This window comes from Barbus barbus (genome assembly GCF_936440315.1).
Source record: "Barbus barbus genome assembly, chromosome: 33".
Classification (NCBI taxonomy): domain Eukaryota; kingdom Metazoa; phylum Chordata; class Actinopteri; order Cypriniformes; family Cyprinidae; genus Barbus; species Barbus barbus.
Genome location: NC_136761.1, coordinates 21,277,694 through 21,303,816, shown reverse-complemented (window position 1 = coordinate 21,303,816; position 26,123 = coordinate 21,277,694). Strand labels below are relative to the sequence as shown.

At 39.4% G+C, this 26,123-nt stretch overlaps 1 protein-coding gene across 1 annotated transcript; it reads left to right on the top strand.

Moving 5' to 3' along the window:
* The first annotated feature begins 3,856 nt into the window (after positions 1-3,856).
* LOC306853187 (apelin-like) lies at positions 3,857-25,657 on the top strand. The gene is made up of 3 exons (XM_079390403.1): positions 3,857-4,228; positions 16,901-17,074; positions 21,666-25,657. Exons 1-2 carry the CDS (start codon positions 4,162-4,164, stop codon positions 17,047-17,049), a joined length of 216 nt encoding a protein of 71 aa, XP_079246529.1. The 5' UTR covers positions 3,857-4,161; the 3' UTR covers positions 17,050-17,074; positions 21,666-25,657.
* The last annotated feature ends 466 nt before the right edge of the window (positions 25,658-26,123 follow it).

Here is a 26,123-nt window from a genome sequence, read left to right as displayed (position 1 = left end):
TAAGTGGAATATCATCGGGGAGGAAAAGGGAACACGCTCTGCTATGGCGTTCTCTATGACCTCTCAATTTGTTTTGACTTCTTTTCATCTTACTGCTACAATAAATGAACTCTGGATCTGGATGAACAGCGTATCTCTTCTTTTAGATCAGTTTTTTTTAACATGACAGCGACAGGAGAGAAAGCAGAGAGGAAAAAAAACACTGCTAAAGGAAGGAAGGATCTGGAAAGCAGTGCATATAGAAAAACAACAGCACCATTAGAAGTCCAAAGAACCATGAGAAAAGTTGGCATGTTTCTCCAGTGCACACAAAAGTTCACTAAGCACACAGCTATAAAGGATCCCAGAGATGTATTCATCAGAGCCTTTAAGACACAGACAGCCGGGTGACTTCAAAATCAGCGCTCGCATTATCTGGCACCTGTGAAACTATCCCAGAGATGCACATCTCTGATTAGATACTGGCTGTACAGTCAAACTGTTGTGAGTTTGTTTTTTTAAGGTTTCTGGAGTAAACCTATGACAAAGAGTATGTGGGCTCAGACTGTATAAAGACATCTCTGTTTAAAAACAAGACAGCTCATTGATTATGCACAAGGACCATAGAGTTTTCCTGAAACATGCCTTTGAACTGTCTGTGCAAGACCAATAAAATAAAATAAAAAATATGTAGATCTGAACTGTTCTATGAATAAAATAAAATATGAATCAATATCGACATATGGATCGTGAAAAGGTCAAAATAACAACTGAAAAACTAAAGTACTATTACTAAATAAATTTTTTTATAAATAAAAGTTAAATACAATGCAACTCTTTACATGTAAAGATGAAAAATAAAACAAAACAAAAAAATAAAATGCTGATCTGTGCTATTAAAATACAATAGTACAGATTAGCACAATTCAACTCAGTGTCCAAATAAAATAATACAAATAAAATAATATATAAAATAAAATAAATAAATTCACTAGAATGCAACTGATACAGATCAGCACACTATTCATCTCAGTGTTCATGCAAAGGTGAAAAATTGATTTTTAGATTCCTTGCATTGACTATGAAGTGAAAAACATTTGAAATCTGCTCTATTGAAATGACAGTGACCCTAAACTGTCATCCCATGTTAGCCATGTTAACGCGCTCTCACTGATGGACCGGATAACCTGGATTATGGAGACAGCTGCTGCTGAGTCACGCAACAGTGGAGCCAGTGTTCACTGGAGATAATTGGCTGGTCCAGGGTAAATAATGAGCTAGAAATTAACAACTGTCTGCATAGCCACGAATCCTCTGCAATAAATTTCCATGAAAGCAACTCACGGCACCAGAAAAAAACAAAAAAAACTAATTGCATATTAGTAGAGAAAAAACTGGGAAAAAAATCAATCCCTTATCTACAGCAGGAGAACTGCATGGTTTGTTTATACTGAATAGCCATAGCTGGGTAGACAAGATTATGGGATGAAAGTTTAATCCATTGATCTGATGTTTGATATGGGGAATGTGTGTATATTTCAATATTTCACTAATTAAGCCTCACTACCAAAACTAGCTAAACATTACAGAACATTAAGTGGTTATTGGCTTTTCAGTGTTTACAGGCCTGGAAAACAATACTCACTATATGATGGTGTGCTTCAGTAGCCCGACTATTTTAAACTAGCAGATCCCTCAGCAGCATTAACAAACATCCGCCCGCATTTATTCAGGTACTGTGTTTGATGCCTGGACTAAACACAGATACAATTAAGAGGCGGATAACAAACAGGAAGAACATTAATCAAGAACGGAGGCAAATCATAAGGTAAACATTTCATGTCATAAGTTGCCGTTTATAGCTTCGGATGAAAAAACACCTGTTGATTTTTCTGTATTGATAGATATCACTAAACTTGAGGGGGCATCAGCTGTGTTTTCTATGACCCAGACTGAATTCAGTTTAACTGGGAGGATAGACATTCTTCACTATGAATAAATCATTAAATCAGGAAGGGTTTCGGATGATGAACGGCATCGCCACGTGAAATCGGTAGCTGACTAGCAGCGTGCATGGCATTCCTACCCTCAAAGTGCTTCCTGTAAACATCCAAGTACTTCCTGTGAGGTCAGATATGCCAGATGCTTCATGAACATGTCTAATAACAAAGCAACAAGGAAATATTTGCAGCTCTGAATTTAAAGTGAGAAGAAACCGCATAAGGTACTTAAAATGTCACACACAAAGAGGATTAGAAGTAATTTGGTGCAATTTTTGGGTGACTTTACAACCACGCTTAAGTCATGCATGCTCTTATGTATCTTTCTCCAGCATTACAACATGCCATTCATACTCTACTGGAAATTACAGTTACATTTTGTAAATTTATGTTTATGTTAATTCTTACATTAATCTTCTCATTAAAATGCCTAAATCGACTGAGGCATGTTTGAGCAGATTCCAGCCATACATAAAACCTGGACAGTGTTCTTCAACAAATTATCTCCTGGCTAAAATTAGTTCGCTGGAGGATAAACACCTTCAGACTTTGCATTGGACAGTACCAGACGAGAGGATTACTTCACAAAGAGCGAAGGCTTCAAGTGGACCGTGCTAAAATGGAAGGCGCTCATGTTGTTAGGTCTGAAGAGGGTGTTACAGACATGCTTGCCTGGGGCGGATGACCACAGAAAACAATCCCACATGGAGCCACGGTTCCACAAATGAGAATTTAAGACAGCAAAATTCAGGTTGCCTTGAGAAGCCACTTCATTTGTTTAAAATGTATTTCACCCCTGAATAAGCATCAGTGGAATTTAGACTACAGCATCTTCAGACTCTTGGAAATGAAAAGATCATTCAACAGTGGTATTAATTGTTTGATCAAAATATTTTTAACACAAAGTATTTAGAATCATTATATTTAGTCTCGAAAGACACAGAATGACGCATTACGAACACTGAGCTAGTAACGAGAAGATATTTTTGTAACAAAACCATATGGCAGGCTTCTTGATTAAAACAATTCTGACAACATTACAGCACATAATACGTTCATCTGTCCTCAACTGCCCCAGTCCCTTGGCCTTTAGCTACATTTGTATTTAATTCTCTTAGTGACTGGATTATGGGAATGTCCATCTGGGCGTTGAGAATGAAGAGGGTGGGCCATAAACGGTTTAAATTGTGGTAGATTAATGGCACCAGAGTTTGTAAATACAAATACAAATGAAAACAAATATTTCAAGCAAAAAACAACAAAACTAATTGAATAAGCTTACAATCAACTTTACATGCATATAATTCACGGACAATATAAGAAATGTATTATCGCTTCAAGGCTTTTTTATATCACTCACCATTCAATATGAGAAATGACACCCTTCCTGTTTATTGGACGAAAGAAAATTTGTGCAGTACCCAGTGTACCTCTGCTCAGATTTTCATCAGGCCTTTTGTTCTTGCAGAGAATGGAAATCTATACACAGAGCAAAACAAATAACTCAGAATCAGCAAATCTAAGAAAACACTGAAAGAACTGATAAGTTTTCCTCTATCACACAAAATAGACAGAAAATGTGCCACCCAGTTTATGGAAGTGAACTGTGTGGTCTGTTCAACTCGTCGAGATGTTTAAGAGAAGAAAACCATCTTTCCTTCATGTGATGTTGTTTCCTGACACGCACCACCTAAACAATTTTGAGAAGGGTGTTTGTTTGGCTAATTTCAGAAAGCTGCCCTCTTCCTATCTCTCTCTTTCTCTCTCTCTCAGTGGGAGGGTTAATGATGATTGTGGAGGGGGGGAAGCCCCCTTTTCCGTGACCCCCAGAGTCAGGGATACATAAGCAACATGAGGGACTTGGGCTCCTTATCCAAGACAAACCGACTCTCTTCACACTCATTCTACCGGACTTCCAATTCACAAAAGAGAAACGCGCACATCACGGCAGGAGAACTCCGACAGAAACCTGCCCTCAATCTCAGTGGCGCTGTCACACACTTGCACACAGATATACAAACACATTCAGCCACACACACACACACACACTGAAGAGCAAACAGTCTCTTTCTCTCTCTCTTTCTCTCTCGCTCACCCACTCTCCTCTCCCTCCCATCCACACACGCACACCACTACAGTATATCAGCTAGCGACTGGCAGGGAAACGGAGGGGAGAGCAGAAATGAATGTGAAGATCTTGACGCTGGTGATTGTGCTGGTGGTTTCTCTGCTGTGTTCAGCCAGTGCTGGTAAGTCGGGAGCGTGACGGCTGTTGCCCGGAGCCTCCCCGTGTTTATCTTTTTCTCTCTGCTGTTAGCCTTGGGCTTGGGAACGGGAATAGGCAGCTGTAGATGATCAGTTACCCAGCATGGTTAGCCTTCTGGGGCTGGGGAGAGGAGGGAAACTGCACCTGGCTGCGCGCTGTACTGCACTGCAGAGGTTTGGCTTGTTATTGTGCCCGTTTAATGAAGTTAATTGTGCCATTGGTGAATTACTTGCTGACTTTACCATGACATATGTAGGAAAATAACGGCGATGGTTATGATGCTGGTGATTCTTCCTGGTGTCATGTAACGCTTGGCTTTCTAGGATTATGTACTCCTGGATGCCGTAAATGTAAGGTGTATGTCTATACGGTATTGTGGCGCATGTAATGAGGTGTTAAAAACAGCAGATGGTTGTATAATTTGCATTTCACAACGAAAACGTCAATATTATCTCTTTAAAGGTGTATTTGATTATTTTTCTTTTGGGCTGTGCCACATCATGGATGAATTCTCAGGGCTGAAGCTACATAGATTAGACTTCCTATGATTTATTCCAAAAACATTCTGCTATTGTACTGTTATGCAATTGGTGTTCAAACACCATTGCTTTTTTCATCTGCCTCTACAATAAAACCTATTATGAAGGGTGTCACACAAGTCTCAAAGCTCTGACCGAGAGCTCAAGTCAGGTGACCAGTGGCCACCCTGCAGATGTGATGCAGGTAACAGGCTCGTGTTAAAAAACAACTGTGGCCCTTGTGTAAACGCTCACATCTCTCTAAAGTCCGACTGCTGGGAAGCATGTGTGTTTGAAGGGTGCTGGCTAGCGGATACTCTGCGTATCAAACAGCCCCTTACGCCCTGCATTTCCACACACATTTGTTACAGAGACGCTGCTATTTTGGTCTCGGCACGAGTAAATGGGAAGCAATTACCTTGCATTACGGTCAGTGTCGTTTTTCACTCTCCCTGCGTGTGTGTGGAGTCTGAGCCTGATCCTCGGAAGGACAGGATCAGGCTCAGTAGCTACGGCTACAAACGTCTGATCCGGGTCAGACTGCCTGCTTGTCGTTATTAGTAGTATTATCTCCATCATGAGATGGAGGTGAGGGAGCCGGGGGGAGCCGGAGCTGCGCGCTGTCGCGGGAAGGTGTTGGAAGCTGCTCGGTGTGTAGGCAGCGGGTGTGAAGCCTTTCATCTTCAGACAAACGGTTTTCCAGTACACTCGGAGTTTGCTGGAAATTGGCATCCGTCTCAACCGTATGATGGGGGTGATCTATGCACTGCTTTTTCTCAGGTTGAAAGAGGGTGGGGATGCGGAGGAGAAGTCATGGTGCAACAGGCGACAACGGCTTCGCTACCGCATGCATTGAGTGTCACCCAGCAGAACGGCTGCGGCCCTGCTAATCTCATCTGCGCATACCTCAATCTGCTCGCCTTGTAATGGGCTTCCCCTCAAGAATGGGCGAATCTCTAGCGCATTGAGCCATCCATAATTCATCCTGAAAGCAATCTGTCTTCCACTCTCAAGTCTGGTATGTAAACACTTCATATTGTGGAAACTGTTCAGCCACTCTGAGTTGTCAGTCCGAGTCCGGTATCGACGCATCATCTTTCAAAGTCACGGAAGCGCGGGATGAATCCTTTCAAAAATACAGTCTCGAGAGCAAACACGCACGCACATACACGCACAGAAGTCCTGAGATGGTGTAATTTTAGCTACTTGGTTTGTCCTCTTCGTCCAGGTGAGGGTGTGGAGATCAGATCTCGGGCTTTATCTGTTTGAAATCAGCTTTTTGGAAAAGGGCGATTTCATGCAAGCTGTCAACAACTCTATTATTCGCTATTAAACTTTGAAGTAGCGTTCGAGATCTTGTATGGGCTTGTCGCTCGCCGTGCGTCCTGGGTCGGCGTAAGCCCCCTGCAAAACAAATATAGGGCTCATTAGGAAATCTTCAGCCACACAATGTTTTTTTTAGAAGAAGAAAAGAGGGGAAAGAGCAGGATATTTTGTGAAATAACACTAGTGGCCCTGTGTTAACAGCATGCAGGAAACATTAAATCATAATTCCATGAGTTCACCTAATGTGAAGAAGGTGTTTGCGGTTATGCACTTGATTATAGGGGCCGTGGAGAGTACACAAACAGCCAAACTTTTCCAGATGTCCAGTGATAACATGATAATCGTATCCGAACAGCATGGAGGAGATGAGCGCTACAGAAAGATCATTACAGGATTATGCAAAATCATTCAGCGGTGCTTTGAGGCATGATAGATTTTTGGATGAGTTCCTCTCTTTCACAAGCATGCATGCACACACATACAGAAGGTCAGTGACTCAGATCTATTTTATGACTAACCTGGATATCCTCTTTGGTTTCACTGTAAGGACTGCAGCGTAATTTGTCAGCGATTGTAACACAGAGGGATGTGCAAATGAACTACGAACAAGAATTTAATGTGATATACCAATATGGATATACTCACCCTCATGTCGTTCCAAACTCACATGACTTTTTTCAGCCTCTCATGCTGCTTTTTTAAAGCAATGAAAGTGAGAAGGCGATCAAACTACAAAAACAAACACAAAGCACCACAAATTTATCATAACAGTAATATTAATATCATAATATAATAATAAAAGTACTGACTTTTCTGCTGCATTTGAAGTGTTCTGAAGCCTAGTTCAGTACGAAAAATGACAAAAATCAAATGTTATTTATAAAAAATCTTGAATTTCATGCAATTTGAATATATGCATTTATGTCATCATGTTATTCAAACATGAAAGAGTTTTGGTAGAGGAGAAAATTATCAGTGAATATTACATTTATTAAATTAAATTTCATGTGGCATCAGAAGACTTAGAATATAGTCATATGCTCCACTCTTTTAATACCTCCATAGTGCTTTTTCCTGTTTTTGGCACTTCCATTGGAAGAGGAAAGAAAAGAACAATGTGAATACTCTCAAAACTCGCTAAACTTCTCCTTTTGAAGCATTCATGTATCTCAAACGGTTGAGCATGGCACCAGTGTCATAGGTTTGATTCCCAGGAACTGCATGAACTGATGAAAGTTGCTTTGGATTAAACTGACTGCTAAATTAAAAAATGTAAATATTTCAAGTAAGAAAGAAAATCAAAAATGTTTGGAACTGAAGACATGAAGGTGGCATGAAGTTGATCAATTCTCTGAACAATTATTACTTTATATAAAATGTACAAAGTTACGTAGAATTTAATTTTAAATGCATAATGCCCTTTCAAACAGATCAAGCAAAGTGCCATCTGCACTCTCAGCCAACTTGTTGCACTCTTTTATAAATACTTCAGAAATATCTGCCTGGAGCTGTGGAAGTGGTTATTTTTTCCGGCTACACGGCTTGGCAGAGCAGAACCAATAAAACAGTGCCCTTTATAAAACAGAGTACATTTTCTGAGCTCTATTATAACTCATGTGGTAAAGACATAGGGTAACCTTTGAGAAAAGCTCCCCAGTGGCAGGACAGTGGATGTCTTGACGTGTGATTGCTACAGGCCAGCATAACGCAATTCAGAGCACTCTGAATAAATCAGATCACCTCCACCATCAGACTTAAACAGATGCAGAGAAGAAATCCTGAAGGGTGCTGATGGAGAAGAAAGAAAAGAAAAAAGCAGTTGTTCAGCCTTCTGATGTGGCGAGGAACACAGCCGCTAAAATATTAAAAGGTCTTTAAAACTTCACAGCTGGTGGTCTTCCCAAATTTGCAGGTGGACAAATGCGGCGAATATAAAGGGCCTGGTGCCAAAATAGCTTCAAATGGATGCTTGCTAACTACTCTCTCTCTCAGAACCACTTCTGCTTGGCTACATGCCGCCTGCACACATAAGCAAGCTGACGAACCATTAGCTAGGCCCCTTCCACTAAACATCAGAAAACATATCCCCTCAACACCCCCAAAATCTCCCTCTCTTTCCCCAACTTTTTAATTGAAGCCAGATACACCGAACGCCTCGATGCGTCCACAGGGGCCTGGTATTAACCTGATTTATGGCTCCCTTTTCAAATATTAAACGTTACATTTATTGTGGTTGCTGATCAGATATGATCAGAGTGGACATTTTTATGAACAGCGAGGCAAAATGCTGTATAAATATTTCAAGTCGGCGAATAAATGTGCTTTAATTATTTTCATGCTCAATTTGAAGAGCAAGGAATGAAAAACACAATTGCAGCACACAGCCCTGTTTTTTTCGTATTTAACTGCAGAAGAATAGAGCATTGTTGTTTGTACTTCTATCGTGAGCTTTCCCAGATTATTTCAGAAGTATATCACATCAAACCATTAGCTTGATTTAAGACTTCTGCTGCTGCATTAAATCTGTTCAGAAACACAGAGCCGGGTTATGATTGCTCTGAGCGGTACGGATGTGAGAAACTGACTGGACTGTTTATGAGATGTGTTTGAGAATTTTTGGAACACGTTACTGATGCCCCCACTGGGACTACCCATAATTCCAAGCCTTGAGGTACAAGATATCTGTGTTATGCCTTCAATTTCATTGCTCTAAATATTATACCGCCAATACAAGCCCAAGCCTCAAGTTTTCTCTGATCTCTGTAATACAGGGCAATGCACATTAAATGTAACAGCTCTGTACATATTTTCCTTATAAAGCAATTAACTATTCTGATAAGTATACTGAACATTTGAATGTCATCCAGACACTGCATATCTGATACAGTAAGAAATGTGTTTTTAAAATGTCCAGAAGGAACAATTCAAAACTGAAAGATATTAGGTGTCAAAGCAAATCTTAGCATGCTTTATCATTTCCTGTCTTTCAGTATAGAACGGATGAGGTATATGCATGATAGTTTATATCATATCCCATAGGAAACAAAACATACTATAGTGTTGACGAATAAGTCTTGTTTGTTAAACTAGCATGTAGAAATTGGAACCGGATTTTGTAAATACATATACAATTCAGACAGAGAGTTTACTCAAAGATTGTGAAGCTTTACATTTAATCTTATTCGGGTTAAACAGTGTGGTTAATATACCAGCATATATAAACAAAAAAGGTAAATGAACTGTCAGTAATTAAAAACGGCCTGTAACTTGACCCACAAAGTTACTGTGAGAACCAGGGCAAAATTCCTAAAACAAAAACACTCCATCACGCAACACAAGCAGCCATTCACATCTGAGCTGTTAATCACGCACCATCAGTCAGTTCTCGTCCACATGACACATATGTATCTTTTCATGACTGATTGTTTGGTGTGATCTCAGCTGGAAATATCCCAGCATGCACCGGTTAACACTCATTTCAGTACCTCGGCACTGGGCCCGAAGCAGGAGGATTGAAGCTACGTCGTCACACATCCATTTTAAAGACAGTATGCATGCGGGCTCACAGCTGACAGCACAATAGTAAGGGGTGGATGTGGTTCATTACCGATTAGAGAGCCCTTGGAAATAGACTGCCGGAGAATCCCGTCGATAAAGAGCTAGCATTTTCTTGACGATTACCAACATGCTGAGTTTGAGCCAATCACTGCTGACGAGAGCATTCGGGTCTCGATCACCACCGAGGCAAATCCTCTTTGAGACGGCATGCTGTTTTTCCCTAGAAACCAATTCAGAAGAAATCACACTTAAGATGCTTTGCATGATCGGCTCTCTTGATTTTCTTGTACTTAAAGGTCCAACCTGCAGTAACCTCTACCCAGCGATTCACCCCTACCAGTCTGAAGAGCTGGTGCAAGAGCTTGAGCAAGTCTTAATCAGCCTTCTCCCCCTTTTTTTTTTTCATCTTTTCTCTTTCTCTCAACACATCATTAGCAGTCAAGGCAGCAGCCGTAGCGCTTTGAACCTGCAGCTCTCTGATCATTCGGAACCGGGCCATTTCTAACCACATTATTATAGCTTAGCACTAATTTGGGTCATGTGTAGTTTGCTTGCAAGGCTGCACACCATCTGAGAGCGTCAGAAACGATCAGAGAACGGTGCGGTGACAAAAAACTACAGCCACTTTTATCAGAGCGCCACTCTTATTTTCAGTAACGGAGCTCAACGTGGAGGTGTGGGAAAGTCTGTGAACTTTTCATGCGATTTTGTTCCTCTGCGGAGATGCAGAACACAATGCACGCCTTCATTTTCTCCTGCAAGCCACATGCTATCACAGCAGCACAATGCTGAATATCAAACAGCCCCCGTTGCAGTGGAGTACAATGCAAATGACAGCTGATTTGATGGACAGGGAAAGGGTTAAGAAATCTTACTGCCTACCTCACGCTAATAATGGACCTATGCTCAAATTTGTAAACTGGCAAACCTGATCCATTCCTGCTAACAATGTCATTCTCTTGCTCCTCAGTGAGTGCCTTTCACAGCGGCTGCCATGGAAACGTGGTTTGAGAGCACGTTAGAGATTGGTACCAGTTTTTTATGCCAAGGCCCTGCGCTACTGGTAGGCATGCGATAAGCAGCACAGCGACTCCAGGCTTCAAAAGGCCAGGCTGCTGATTTCAGACGCCGCTCTGGGAGTCCTACTGACTTTAACTTCATTTCCATATCAGAAGTAGTATATTTAGGGACATAATAGCACACTGTTAGGAAATTTTGTGTAACAGGGTCTTATTTATGAGCTAGACAAGTGATTCTTACTGGGGTTTCATGCTACTTAACATGTCTCATTCTAGGCATAATGCTCATGATCAAGTGTGACTAGCTAAAGGATAGTCTTAGCGGGCATCAAATTGGCATGCCTGATTGTGTGGCAGAGAAAAAAGCTGCTAAGTGTGGAGCTCTCTCTCTCTTATTTCATTGAATGAATGTCCTCTGAGACACTGGGGATCACGCCGCTGACGTCACACACCGTCAGCTATGGTTACACCCTCAAGGGACTCCATGCCTCTTCTCGAACATACGCAAGGCAAAACAAATCATCGACAGTCACGCACATGCACATTCATTCACCAAATTCTTTTGGGAACTATTTGGCCTGAATGGAAATTATTAGAATGCAGTGTTTACTCACACACAGCATAAAAGCCACACCTTTCTGTGTGCAATTTCATACATAAGATGAAAAGGATCATGTGCAGCCAAGCATTAATGAGTGCATTTACATGTATCTCAGAATCAGAAATCAGCTCATTATAAATACCAGGCAACAAAATGTGTTTAAATGAAACTTAAAAAGATAGGAGCAGAATACAACTGGGCTAACAGACAAATACTGTATCAGACCAGCCTGATCTTGTTAGGATTTATAGATATTGGTATCTAATGTTTTCACATAACATTTTGTATGTGTGGACATTTTGTACACATCTAAAACATAAAAATATGTACATATACCCAGTTTAAAATCTTTACAAATCCTTTCTATTTTTATTATAAATATACTAGTATTAATATATTTACATTACAATTACATACACTACTGTTGTCGTGGATGCGGTAAATTAGTCAAAAAGGAAGCAAAGACTTTGTTACCAAAGGTTTCTATTTCAAATAAATGCAGTTTTGAACTTTCATTCATCAAAGAATCCTGAAAAAATGGTGTCCACAAAAAAATATAAAGCAGTACAACTGAATATATTAATCAAAAAATATATGAAAACAGAAAATCGATATTTTAAATTGCAATAATATTTCACAATATTAGTCTTTCCAGCCCCAAAACTTTGAACGGTAGTGCAGATATTTTTGACTTGACTAATAAAAAAATTAAAATGTAATATTCAATTAATTCTATTTTACGATTTGTAAACATTTGAACATCTCTGTAGCTGTTCATTCATAAAATGCATTCTAGCAGTTGTCAGTATGTAAATAATACATTTCACTGTCTATGAAACATACAAAACTGCATGTGTGCCAGAATCATAAACCAGTTCTTACATCACCCTACACATTGACTGCTTATTAAGTGTAGGACGCCTGTAAGTGCGATGTCTTCTAAAGGCCTGTTAACTTTCTACTTTTGAATTACAGTATGAACAGGATCCTCTGTTCAGACATGCACAGATTCTCACACTAAAGCCACACACAAAACCTCATTAGCTTCAGACTGCTAAAGATAAGAAAACACACAAACCTCCGTAACACTTTGTGTCACCTTTGACTTATGATGTGGTTGTGTTGCTGGTATCCATTATGCATGTTTGTGGAGACGCCCTTACAAGAGCTGTTATGACTGCAGTCTCATGCTGTGGAGAGAGTGAGGCTGGATGTCTGACAAACACATAGGCACGATCCTCTCATCATACCCACCACTGCATTCGTGTCTCCACAATAAATAGATAGGGTGCGTCAAGGAGAATATTCTGTAAACAATGACAAATAAATCAATATTCCTGTATAATATTTCACAAGGAAACTAACCAAGCGAGACGGTTTTGATTCGCATAGACGGAGCAATTATAATACACATTGACTGGTCGTTGCATTAGGATGATTTAAGATGGGTGGCGGTGGAGGTGCTAGAAGGGCAAATGTATAAGCAGAGATAATGCATGTAGTACAACCAGCCATAAATAAGGGTTGCCCTCTCCTCACCTGGTTCTGCTTTGCGTGTAAGTAGATCTAATCTCTCACTTCCTGGAGTAGTGAGTAAAAGATTAGATCCATCTGGTGCCCCAAGCTTAAAGGTCTTCCGACTAGCCTAAACTTTGTATCTATTGGAAGTCACGGTTCTTTATTTGTCATGTTGTGTGTTTGTACAGGGAGTGTATTGTAAATTTAGGCCAGTCCGAGACATTCGGTAAACCATTCATCAGATTGTGCTCGGCCCTTTATAAACGTTGCCTACCCTGGGCCTCTCTCTCTCCCTGTCAGGAAAGTGCTGGGTGATAGATAACTCTCTCGGCTAAGAGGCAGCCCTGGGATTTACAGGGACACACGATCAGACACAAGGTGTCCAGCGTAGGCAAGGCACGGCGAGGCAGTCGTGTTAAAAAGTCAACATAATGGATAGCACCTAAGGAGTGTGGTACTAGAGGATGAGATGGCAACGATCTGGCTATTTATCATTAGCCTGGAGGAAAGCTGACCAAACTGGACACCTCCTGTCACGGCACCATCTCTGTGGAAGCAAAATGTGGTCAGCATTTCAGTGTTGCCAGAATTCTCACTTTATTAAACTTTAATTGACTAAATGACTCCCAAAGTCATGCTTAAAAGGATAGTTCATCTAGAAATGACAAAACCAAAATTACAACATAAGTTGATTAAAAAGGTGCCTATAACGCCAAAAAAACAACAACAACCTTACCTATACATACAATTCACTGCAGTTTCACTGCATTTTCACACAAATTATGATTACATGGGCAGATTATTAATTTTATATTATAACCTCAAAACACTTTTACCATGCATGATTGTTAAACTAATACATTTTGACATTTGCATCACATAACAAGCTCCACATGTATGGCTTTTCTGAAGTAGTAAACTTGCTCAGTAGCTCACCTAGTAAAGTGCACACTGCATAGGGTAAAGGTCCTTGCAATAAGAGCTGAAGCATGCTAAAATGGTATGGTTGCTGCAGCAAATGTGTTTTTATGGCACGTTTGCTTTTGTTAACTCCATTGATTAAGTTTAGTGTAGGTGGTACGTTATATGATGTACAATATATGTACAATAACCACCAACCAACAGCCAGATTCATGGTCATCTGTTTCAAAGAATATTTCAAAGCAGTTTTAGCACCACTTACTTGAACATTTCACTTTGTCTATGAAAGTGCCACACGTGCAAGAAGAAACAACATCATTTTTTGCAGAAATGTCACCAGGGTTTGGACTCACCTCTATGACTTTCCTCTGTGGAACAGAAAAGAATATTTTTTAAAAAACAGTTTTTATCTATACAATGAAAGTCAAAACAACACCAGACCCCATTGTCTTTCATTGTATGGAAAAATAATTAAAAATAACCACCCGTCACCTGTGTTCCACAAAAAAAAATAAAGAACAGACAGAACTTTCATATTTGGATGAACTATCCCTTTAAGAGTTCGAGGTCTTCAAATAAGACTCTTGGTATCGTGAGAAACATCTATTGGAATATTACTTCCTGACTTGCTTGTCATTAGATGGTGAACCTGGAAGAAATTAAGTCGGTGAGAAGGAGGCTCACTATCAGCACCATCAGATCTAATGCAATAAGGAGGCTAGAACGTTTTCATCCCTGAGTGGGTCTGGTAAACAAGCAGCAAGTTAGGGGAAGATCCCATCAGCATATGCCATCTATTATAGTATATCCACGGTTATTGCTCTTGTCACTTTGTATTCGCCACAGTGTGGAAAGATACAGCCCGCACAGTAAAAAGGAGCTACGCAGATTGAGAAGAAGCCAAGAGTCGTAAAACAGACAATGGAGTGATTCTGAGTGCTTAAAATAGACCTCCCTCTTCATCAGCCCAACGCATGTCTTGAGTTCATTCATAAACGCTGTTCTCATCACTACCAGAGATTATTTTTAGCAGCCTGCTTCTTGCTTGTGGCCTAAGATGACAGTTTTCTGAGAGATTTGCACCCCTCAAAGCTAAGCGGGCAGCAAATGCTGCCTGTCAGATGGTGATGGCAGGAAACAACATAGCTGTGTCATTACGGAGAGGTTTATGACAGACGCCGATAGAAGAGCTGCAGTGATGTGCTGTGTTCAGCTCAGCCAGGTGTAATTACAGCCTCTTCTGCCTGCCTGGCCAAAAACATTGTCTTTTTGCCCCCTCGGAGAGATTTCAAAACTATTCCTCACGCTAGCTGAACAATATGTTGGGTTGAGTGATTATGGTACTGGAAAAGCAAAAAAGATTTCTCAAAGCTGATCCTGAGTGTTTTAAAGGGGATTTTTACATGTTAAACCCTTCAGATTATATAAAAAAAGAATGCTGACAGAATGAGTAGACTTGCTTCATTCATTTCTGGAGAAATAACAGGAGGATAATGCTCGGATTAGCAGGCCTGGTGGAAAGATGGTTTTAGCGTGGCTTCCTTCTTTCATGAGACGCTGAAATATGCAATGAAGTCTTTCTGTAGGGCAAATGAATTAGTCCACTGTTCGGCGAATTAGTCTGCTGTGAACGTGTAATGTGTCAGCTAAAGGCGATTAGTTTGTAAATGTAATTTGAGCTGTCAGGAATTTAAAAATATGGTTTGAGGATATTTACCTCATAAGCAGACTTACAGGGAACGTGTTTAGCCTCACGTCGTCCATTCACTACACATTCTGTATGATTTTAAGGCTGTATGTTTAGCAACTCAAATCATATGGCGTTAGCTGCTTGTTGTGAATTAAAAACAGATTGTGATGAAAAATTGCACTTATTTGTACAAACCAGATATCTAGAAGGTCTAATATCAAGCTCATTCTCACAGTAACATTTTGTTTAATTCACAATTGCTTGTGTTATGATATTTTCCAACAAAGAAAAAGCTGTTCCCTGTAGACTTCTTAATATAGGTTGTCTGTCACTCCCCACGGAGATGTTAGGAATGTCTTGACCCAATGACAGTAATCTCATTCAAGTTCTTGCTGGGAAAAGGTTAATGGGATTCTCTGTTTACTCTGTAGGATAGGCATTTGTTGAGCTCTCACTGAAAGATTCCTTTTTTAAGACATTTCTGGCGGCGTTTTTTTGCATGCGTTGGAGTTAAAGACAAACATAGACAAAAAGGTTAAGACAGAAAGACGTATGCATAAAAGGAAGATGAATTTAGAAGAACCATATGAATAATCCTCATGCGCTTCAGCGAAAAGAGGATAGCATGGTATGTGTATAGTGAGGAATGAAGGATTGGAGAGCAGTGGCCTGAAACGGAAAACATAACTGATGATTGACCAAGCACGTTTACTCATTCATCCCCCTTCTATAATGCAGGAAAAGACAGGTCTAATTGAGTCTAGCTTCTGTCATTAGGAAGACTGGGAACTTTCCAATGGAAAGACATCCAATCCCTACGAAGCACTCAAACAAAACACCCTCAGAAAGCCAATTCAAGACTTGAATGGGAGATCAGTGACATTAGATAGTGCTGCACAGATCAAGGTCTCCCCAAAACCTCCCAGAATGTTTGCTCTCTCCGGAGGACTTTGTTTGATTTTTCTAAAGAGGTGAGAGGTTAGGGACGCACTGATGTGGATCAAGCTGTGGATATGAGACGGGCTTAAAGGATCTACTCACACTTATTGAGAGATGACTGGAAACATCTGAGCACACTCACAATCGAGCAGTGTAGTGCACACAGACAAAATATGTGCCCAGGACAAGTGTCTCCCCAGTGTTTTCGAGACAGGCACCTCTCACATGATGTGAGAAGTTCAAAGATTTGTATGTAAACAGTGTGTGGGACTGTGCTGAGGGACTTTCTTTGGATTTTTGCAGTTGTTGCTGCAGTTAATTATTTTACTGATGTTTCTTAAAGGTGAAATGTGTATTTTTTACTTATCCTATCTCAAATTAATATTCAGTATAAATAATTTGTGTTAAAATATTTTGTTTTATATCAACTTAAACTGTAAAACAATGGCTCAACCAATGGTGTGATTTTGGAACCAGTGGTTGTTTGGAAACACTGGTTTTTGCAATTCAGTGAATATTTTATGTTAGGTTTCATAATTCACATACCCTCTTTTCTGTTTCGCAGGTCCAATGGCCTCCACCGAGCATAGCAAAGAGCTAGAGGAGGTGGGCAGCATGAGGACTCCTTTGCGGCAGAATTCCGCTCGAGCCGGCCGGAGCCAAAGACCTTCTGGCTGGAGGAGGAGACGCCCTCGACCCCCGCCTCTCCCATAAGGGGCCCATGCCATTTTAGAGCAAGGTCAGTTTGACATTACCAACGCAAAAGCCTGAAAGCAAAAATAAGAGCATATAAGATAATATAAGTAACTAATATGAGGGGTAAAAACAATAATCTAATCAAATTTTAATTTATAAATGGACATGGAAAGGCCTTGAGGGAAGCAGCACCTGTCTCAATTTCTGAAGTTTGGTTGAGTGCATACTGAGAAAGGCTGGGAATTCTAGAGAATAATATGTGAAAAGGGAGACTGTGAATGACAGAAACCCGCTTGCTCATTCACTTCTTCCATGAATTATAGATTACTACTGGCACAGAAAAACTGCTTGTCTTTATGAGATTACCGGACTTTAGACTGATGGCTTTTGCGGTCCCAATCTCCTTCAGCAGATCTACAAAACCCATACAGAGTGGAATATAATACATTGTCAATGTTGTATAATATCCAAGTCAACATGACTCTGTTATCCTAATAATGCCAATTAAATTCCCTATCCAAAGATAATACTCGTGAATCTCATTTGAACCGTTTCAGCTTGTTTTTCACATAAAAAGTATATTTAACTTAATGTCTAGATAAACAATTCCTCAGGCAAGCACTTTAATCTTTTTGTCTAATAAAAGTGTTTTCTCTTTCTACAAACATTGTCTCCATGAAATTTCCAGTTATGTAGCACCAAAGCCTTTATTTTAATATGGACTCGATTATGGAAACATTTCAATAAATTTACAATGTCAATAAATAAAAGAGAACTGTATCTGACAGATCCTATCAGCACATTTACATTTTATTACTTATAGTCTTCGCACTAAAATGCTGACACACAGTTTTGTGGTAAAAAAAAAAAAAAAAAAAAGGAAGAATGGATCAAAAAAAAAATTCTGTGGACTCGTTCACAGCTTTCTTTACAGTCTGAACAGAATACAATGTCCCTACAGGAGGCCACAACACAAATCTCGCCATAAATTAACCTCATATAAGCCCAGAAAGCATCGAGAAGGACAAGTCTCTTTATGGCATAGTAAATCATGAGACATGAGGGCAATAAAAAGTGAGAAATCCCAAACCCTCAAATCCACCACAGTTTTACAATCTATAGCGAATTACATTTTTTCCCTCTTGGCAAACAATTCCTATTCATATACTTCATCAATCCAAGGGAAAACACCATCTTAACATCCACAGAGGTAGACACAAAGAGCAAGGTCTATGCATGTACTCCCGTCCCAACCAATAAAACGCACAGATCCTTTGAGTGAGTTGGGCAGTCAATGCTTGTTTTGATCCCCAGCATACTGGCAGCACAATAAGGGGAGCTGCAGAAAGTTGTGTAGCTCCATTAAATGGAACGGCTCAGTGACTCACAATGTAGAGTCCACAAACAGCACTTCAACCCCAAACAAGACGAAGATTTCTCTTTCATTCGGCTCCTTCTTCAGCTCCCTTCATGCCGTACGAGGGTTCAAAGTTCACGTCTTTTAGCGCATTCACCCACATTCCTTTGAGCCCAGTCTGTTAAACCAGTCCATTTGAGGCAACTAATGTGCCAATCAAGCCGTGGTACCAAACCCCCAAAAATGTTCTTTTAATCCACTCACAGTTCATTATTTCCAAAATCTGATACATTTACATTTATATTAATTTCCTTGACAGACATTTTATCGCTAAAGAGAACATGTTGTGATAATTACTGTATGACACAGTACAGTAAATCAGTCCATGGCCCAGATGGGGCTCCCACTAAAGTGTTTGACCTGCATCTGGCTAGTGTACAACATCTCACATTTTGTGCAGTGTGAGAAACGTAGCCTCACACTTCATCATATATGGCTAAAACGGTGCACAGACTGACTGGAGCAATTAACTCTCCTCAAGGGCTGATAACAGACAGAGAACCGCCGAACAAGGCCACAGTGGAGGCACTTGAAAGGCTTTCTCTCTTTTTTCATAATACTTCATAATTCATAATACAGATGAGAAGGATGTCTTCGTTAAAAGCTTGACCAACTGCATCTTTTCGTACAAAGGAAATCATTGCTAGTGTAGAATTGTGAACTTACAAGTTAACACCAAGGGGACGACTTGGAATTAGACTGACTTGTATGAATAAGTGTTGATAAAGATATTCTAGAAAAAAATTAAATACTATCTTGACAGTTTCCTTAAAGCAATATACAGAGTTCACAGTTGAAGGAATAGTTGAACAAAAATTTTAACTCATATGCAGTCACTACACATTCTGTGTGATTTCAAGGCTGTATGATTAGCAAGTCAAATCATATGGCGTTAGCTGCTTGTTGTGAATTAAAAACAGATTAAAAACTGAAAATTGTCTCATCATTTACTCACCTGCATGTCGTTCCAAACCTGTAGAAGATATTTTGAACAATTTTGAAGAACCAAACAGTTCATGGTCCCCATTGACTTCCATAATAGGGAAAGAAATACTATGGAAGTCAATGTGGACCATCAACTGTTTGATTACCAGCATTCCTTAAAATTTCTTCAACATAAGAAAGAAACTGATACAGGTTTGGAATGACATGAGGGTGAGTAAATGATGACATATTTTTCATTTTTGAATGAACTATTACTTTAAGCTCAGTCAGCAGCATTTATGACAATATATTTTTTTGAAAGGATATAGTAAACGGGGAATTTTTGAAGAATTAAATTTTTTTAATAGAATTTAAAATTTTCTGTTAAAACTCACATTATTTAAGCTAATTTAAGCTTAAGTTGTTCTTGTCATTTTTATGATAATTTAATGATTCTAGGCACTATGTTGTCCTGGCAATAAACTGTCGTTAAGTTGTACAGAAACAGTTTTCAGAAACAATTTTCTTTTTTCACACTGAAATCTTGTTAACACACATACTGTTTACATCTTTTGGTTATACCATTAAAAAACTGAGTATATTAGCATTTACAGATTGGCCCTGTTTACTTCAGTTGTAAATTCTCACTGCAATGTTTATGTTTATTTTTAAACAAAAGAAGGAAAAAGTCATTTTTGTGGTAAATGAACATTATGCCACAAGTGCTGTTGATTGAGCTTAACTTGCCTGTATATGACCGACCAATCTAACTAAACAACATATTGGACAAGGCTTCCTCATTGTGGATGCTCTAGCAAGTAAACTGTAAAGGAGGTTAAAAGCTCAACTGAAGATTATGAGAACTGAAGGTTGTGGTAATGGAACACAAGCAACACAAGAATGAACAACCCGTTACAAGATCCAGATGCCACAACATATACGAGGAACAGCACATGTTGAGGGACCTCCTCTTCAAAGACTTCCTAGCACAAAGGCATTGCACTGCAGAGAGCTAGAAATTGGAAATCTGCCTCATTCAGCACCAAGGGGCACACTGGATGATTGTTGGTATATTCTGACAATTGACATGATGTCATACAGCACAAACAATTAAACATGAGTTACAAACAAAACATGGTTTAGATAAGAATCTCTGTTGCTGCACTGTACATGACTCAAATGCACCACTATGCAGGTGTAAGAAAAAAAGTAAAAAGATGGTTCTTATCATTCAATGGGCACTATTGTACTGGAAGAATGAAGCTCATTGACATCTAAAGCTATCTGAAATCTTTGTGAAGTCATGAAACAAACACTAAAAGATGACTTCACTGGTTTACATAGATTCCTTGCTCAAAGTAAAGTGTAAGAACAGAATTTTAGTGCTGCGCTCTAAATGCATAAATCAGATCAGTTTATAAAAGCAGAATCCTAATCATCATGGAATCTCGTAAGTGACAGACTTGACGCTGCAAATCATTTCAGCACTTTTTCATTAGCATTTTGCTGAACTAAAAGTGTGATAGCTTAAAGGGATAGTTCAGCCAAAAATGAAAATTCTATCATTTACTCACCCTCATGCTGTTCCAAATCTGTAAAACTTTTTTTGTTCTCTGGAACATTAAAATATATATTTTAAAGAATGTTGGTAACCAATGTCAGTTAAAAAAATCCAATAGAAGTCAATGGGAACCAAAACTTTTTGGTTACCAATATTCTTCAAAATAGCTTTTTTGTGTGTGTGTTCCACAAAAGTAAGGAATGCATACAGTTTTGGAACACCATGAGGGTAAATAAATCATGACTGATTTTCATTTTTGGGTGGACTATAGTACAGGAAACAAATATTGGTAAACAAATACATTTGAATGGATATCTTTGAATACCGAATGAAACATTTCCCTCTCCTTGTCTGCCATTTTGGATTTTTTCCCCCACATTTTTCAGCTTGTCCCAATGGATTATACAGATGCATTCACCAATTTTGCTAGCAATTTTGTAGCTGACCAAAAAACAAAATTTCTGTCACCCTTTACTCGCCCTTTTATCATTCCATGCCTGCACTGTCTTGTTGATATTTTACTATATGCACAATTATGATCCATAATGTAAACTGTAATATCTACTCTGCTGTTTTTTAATGACCTTTAGGATTATTAAAAATGTAATGACTTGCTCTTTTTTTAGCTGTTGTGTTCAGGACCCACTACCTGTGCTAATTAGTAAAACTACAGAAAAACACTGTTGGTTCCTGCATTGTACCTTATTCATGTGTCTTTTCTTTTGTCCACAGGCACAGCTTAGAGTGCCCTCCCCCTTGGTTCTGATTTCTATGCTCTTCCTTTGCCTTGGGGGGCCTTGCAACAAGGGGCCTTTGCTAGCCCAGCCTGAAGAGTGATGTCCATAGCACCTGCTGGTTCTTCAAGCAACTCTTCTTCTGTCCACAAAAAAACCAGGACAAGCCACTCACCCTCAGCTCTACGAAGAATTGTGGGCCGGGAACGGGGGTGGGGGGTATTGAGCCCGAGCTATCAGATTCTGTCTCTCTCTGTCTGTCTCTCTCCTCCTGTGGTTTTCCTCATTTGCTTTCTAGAGCCCTTTCATGGCCACACTTTGCATGATGTGTGAGCAGTGGGGAGCCTGGTCTAAACAGTTATAGTCCGAAAGCGTCAGTTTCTTCTCCGAGGTGTGCTAGTCCCATTCTCTCCAGTGTGAAGGTGACCACAGCGCTTTGTCCCATTGCTACGTGTTGGCAACTCTAGGCTTATAAATGGCGTTTATGAGGGAAGAAAGTGGCAGGGAATCTAAAGTAAAGGCACAAATGCTCAGGCCCATTATGGCCAGGTCAGCAACGTAAATTTTTTACATCTTACACAATTTTCCATCTACCTACAGCAAAGATTGGCCAGTTTGCTTAATAACGGCATCACTGAGTGCATTTACATGACAAACTGCTCACAAATGCAATTATCAAAAATGGTTTCTCGTGAAATCTTGACCAAAAAATAGTTCTTAATGAGATCAATTCTGTTTAACTCATCAAGTATCCAAAATATATGCACATTGTATAACCATCCAGAATGCTGATTGTAATGTAAATGCAATCAATGTTATCGGGTTCAGTTATAATTACTGATTACATAATTACCTCTAAATATGTTGAATGACTATATAATTCATTGGCACATCTATTTAAACCGCTTGATTACATCTCATAGTGCTGTCCAATGGTCATTATACATCATCATACCATTGAGCCTAAGAGTTGTCAGCCATCTGAAGCTTAAGGATAAAGCCACAGTGTCTCATTATCAAAATCACACTCCACTTCCATGAGCGTGAGATCATCATCCTGAGCCCTCTTCTCCTCCCCCATGACACACACTGCTTTACAGCAGAGATACATGACTGTTAACTGGCCAGGGTGATCTGCTTCACACGGCGGACCATCTCTCCTTTTAATGAAGTGCCAAATAGCAAATCTACTCCACAGTGCTGCCAGGAGAAGAAAAGTAAACATGTTACCTCGTATCTTGGGGGAAGCATAACATCTAACCATATGTACGCATTTTGGCATTTGTTTGAACATCCAATGTAAAGGCAACGGTAGCATGGTTTCAAAAAGAAAGAAATTTCCTTACAGATCTGATGATTTTCCCCTTGATCGGATTCTTTGACAGAACTCTATGCCTTTATTTGACATCATACTGGAAATGATTTCTCATTCTTTTGTTGTTATTTTTGTTATATTTCAGTTCATTTCTCAGGGTGCTGTGACACAAGCCTGTATGGTCTATATTACATGCATTTATTTAAGAAACACACATTATTTGTATTCACACCATTTATCGTCATGCTTATGTATCCACCACTTTTTAGCTACATATCCAGACTACGTTTTTACAAGCCATTATTGTTTTCTCTCCATTGGGAGCAGTTGCCTTTTGAGTTTGAGCCTCTTTGGCACAGGTGGCCACAGCCTGGTTATTAAACCCCCATTGCTAATCGGTTTTAGATTGGAATCACTAAAATCTCAAGTCCGATGGAGCTCACAAGACAAATTGGCATAGAACGACCACACCACCTTAGCGTTTAACTAATTTATGACGTAATAATCTATAAAAAAGAGCAACCCTTGGCTTAGTCATCATCAAACCTTTCAGTAAGACACAAATTATGAGGCTGAGATGAGAGGCTTTTACGAGACTGTTACTACACTCATAATTCCGACACTTAATTAGACATTGCAGCAAGTTATAGCAAATTAGCATTTGAGTCCCTCCCCCTTTTCCTGTTCGGCGTTTCTCTGTGGTTACGAAAAAAAAGAGAGTCGTCACGTATATCCACAAACATCGCCTCGCGGCAAAATCAGCTCTTCATAAAAGAATGCCTAAAAACCTACATCAGTAAAACACCCAGCCAAGCTCACCTTGATTAAAAATGTATCGAATCTTAGGGCACTGTGAATACTAATAATTCCAGTCATGCCACAATTATTTTATACCCTCTCAGACAGAGATGTGGATTTCCTTAACGCTTTCTCAGAACGATAGTGCTCCCGAGAGCTCTGCTTCGTGGATCAGTAGGTCAGAATGCAGAGAAGATCCAAGTTTGAGCGGCTGAGTTGCAGTACACTTCATCTGAAGAGTCTGTTAGAGGTGCAGAGTAATGCCTGTATCCATACTGTTGTTCATGAATGTATCTTCACCATCCTCACCAGAGCTGAGCTGAGGGCCGTCGAGCAGTGTTTCAGTTCAGTTCAAGCCTTGATTCTTGAAAAACTAGCCCGTCACTGCTACATATGACAACCAACCCCAATCCCCCTTCCCACCGATGGAGATGGTTATTGTTTCATCAAACATCCAAAGACAAATAAGACAAAGCTTGCTATAGCAGAGACCCCTATCAATCACTTGGCTTTTCTCCAACACCTCTCTGTATGGACATGCAAGGCTGCACTTTTGCAATTCCATTATGCTGCTGGAAAAGTAAATCCTGAAAACAAGTCTTTTGCCATGTAATGGTTTTCCAGTGTCTTGTGACAATTAAATTGACTGATTCTTGTCTAGCTGGTTGTCCAAAGCCTACTTTTCGATAGAGTGTGGAAAGCTGTATTTTTATTTTTGTGAGTATGGTCATATAAAAGTGTAGAAAATATAGTCTGCTGCACAATATGTCATGGACACAAAAGAGCTTTCTCACCCTCCTCTGCCGTCAAACCTGGGCCGTTGTCCCCGTCAGCACATCAGGTTAATGGAGCTTGCGGTGTCAAGAGAACAAGCATGTCCAGACTCAAAACTGAAATGGCAAACACACATTATTCTTACAGAGCACAAATCACTTTCTATAAATGTTTTTTTTCTGCCCATCATAAGTCCTATGCACTTGTACGCACGTTCCACATAGTCATTCAGAGGTCTTTAGTTTAAGTAACGACCTTTGCATGGGAGAAAGGGATCCAGAAGCTCTTTGTATGTTAAAAACAGAGCTGTGATGATTGATGCGTTCCCCTCGGGTCTTAATCGACGTATAAAAGCAACGGATTCAATACAAAACTGTTCTTTGCCCTTGTGATTCATTGCAATACATTCATTAGCGGACACTGTTCTGCTTTCATATTTGACACAGAAAGCGAAAACGTCCATTTGGCCACTTGTTTTCCATTAGCTCGTCACGGTGCAAGTAAAATGTGGTGACCAGATCTTGTAACTGAAATTAAATCCCAACAGTTCACAAATGTTCACCAACTGGTTGGGACTCTAAGAATGATCTGATTATTCTGTTGCTTCGAACAAGACTTAAAACAAACAAGCTCTAACCTCGATCCAAAACGCGCATCCATACTCATGGCCTGTTTGTTCAGCACACTCATCCATTTCAATTCTCAAAATCTGTAGTCAGGCCTGGCATTTCAACAGTATTAGTGGGCCACAAGAAAAGCAGCATAACGGCAAGGTATTATTCCTCCTCTTTATTCCTGTTGGAGGTGTGTGCTCATCAAACTCACCTGGCCAAATGTACAGTCCCTGTCTCTGTTTTGATGTTGAACTGGGCAAAAACAAATGAATAAATAAATGAATTAAACAAGTGTATCAGAAATGGTTGAAATACTGTGTACATATTTGAACTTTTGGTTTCTAATTTATAAAAGATAAGCTTTAGCTCTTGGAGTACTTATTTTATTTTTTTTCCTTTCATGCGTAGCTTTGTGTTTTTATTTTCTATTTCTGTAAAGTGTGTAAATATATCTTTATGATAATAAGTAATATTAAAAAATCTTATTTTAAGAAACAAGTGTGAGTTTGTCCTTTTTCTTAAAAAAGCTACAAAAATAATTTGTCATTCAATTTATCATTTATGTTGAAAAAGATACATTTTCTACCCCATTATGATATTAACACATGATAAGCTAAATTATTATGATCTAGTTACTACTGATGGTTTGATAACCATATAGGTCACTTCAGAAATCTTGATTGGATAGACAATAAATAAACAATCTGTCATTTTCACACCCTTATGTATGTGTAGGACTTTCTTCTTTGGGACACAAAGGAATACAGTTTGAAACGTGAAAACACATTAACATAAAATGGTCCATTGTAGTTTTGTACCATATTTATGTTCACTGTATTGACTAAAACATTCTTCAATAAAAAGAACAAATGAATGAATTATCATAATTAAAACAAAGAGTTATAATTATGAGATAAACATAAGAAGCATGACAAGTCAAAATTTTGACAGTCAT

Bases quoted from the DNA above. Each gene is read 5' to 3' on its own strand.
- LOC306853187 (XM_079390403.1), top strand. From the start codon at position 4,162: ATGAATGTGAAGATCTTGACGCTGGTGATTGTGCTGGTGGTTTCTCTG. The intron at 4,229-16,900 runs GTAAGTCGGGAG...TCTGTTTCGCAG, and splicing joins GCTGTGTTCAGCCAGTGCTG to GTCCAATGGCCTCCACCGAG.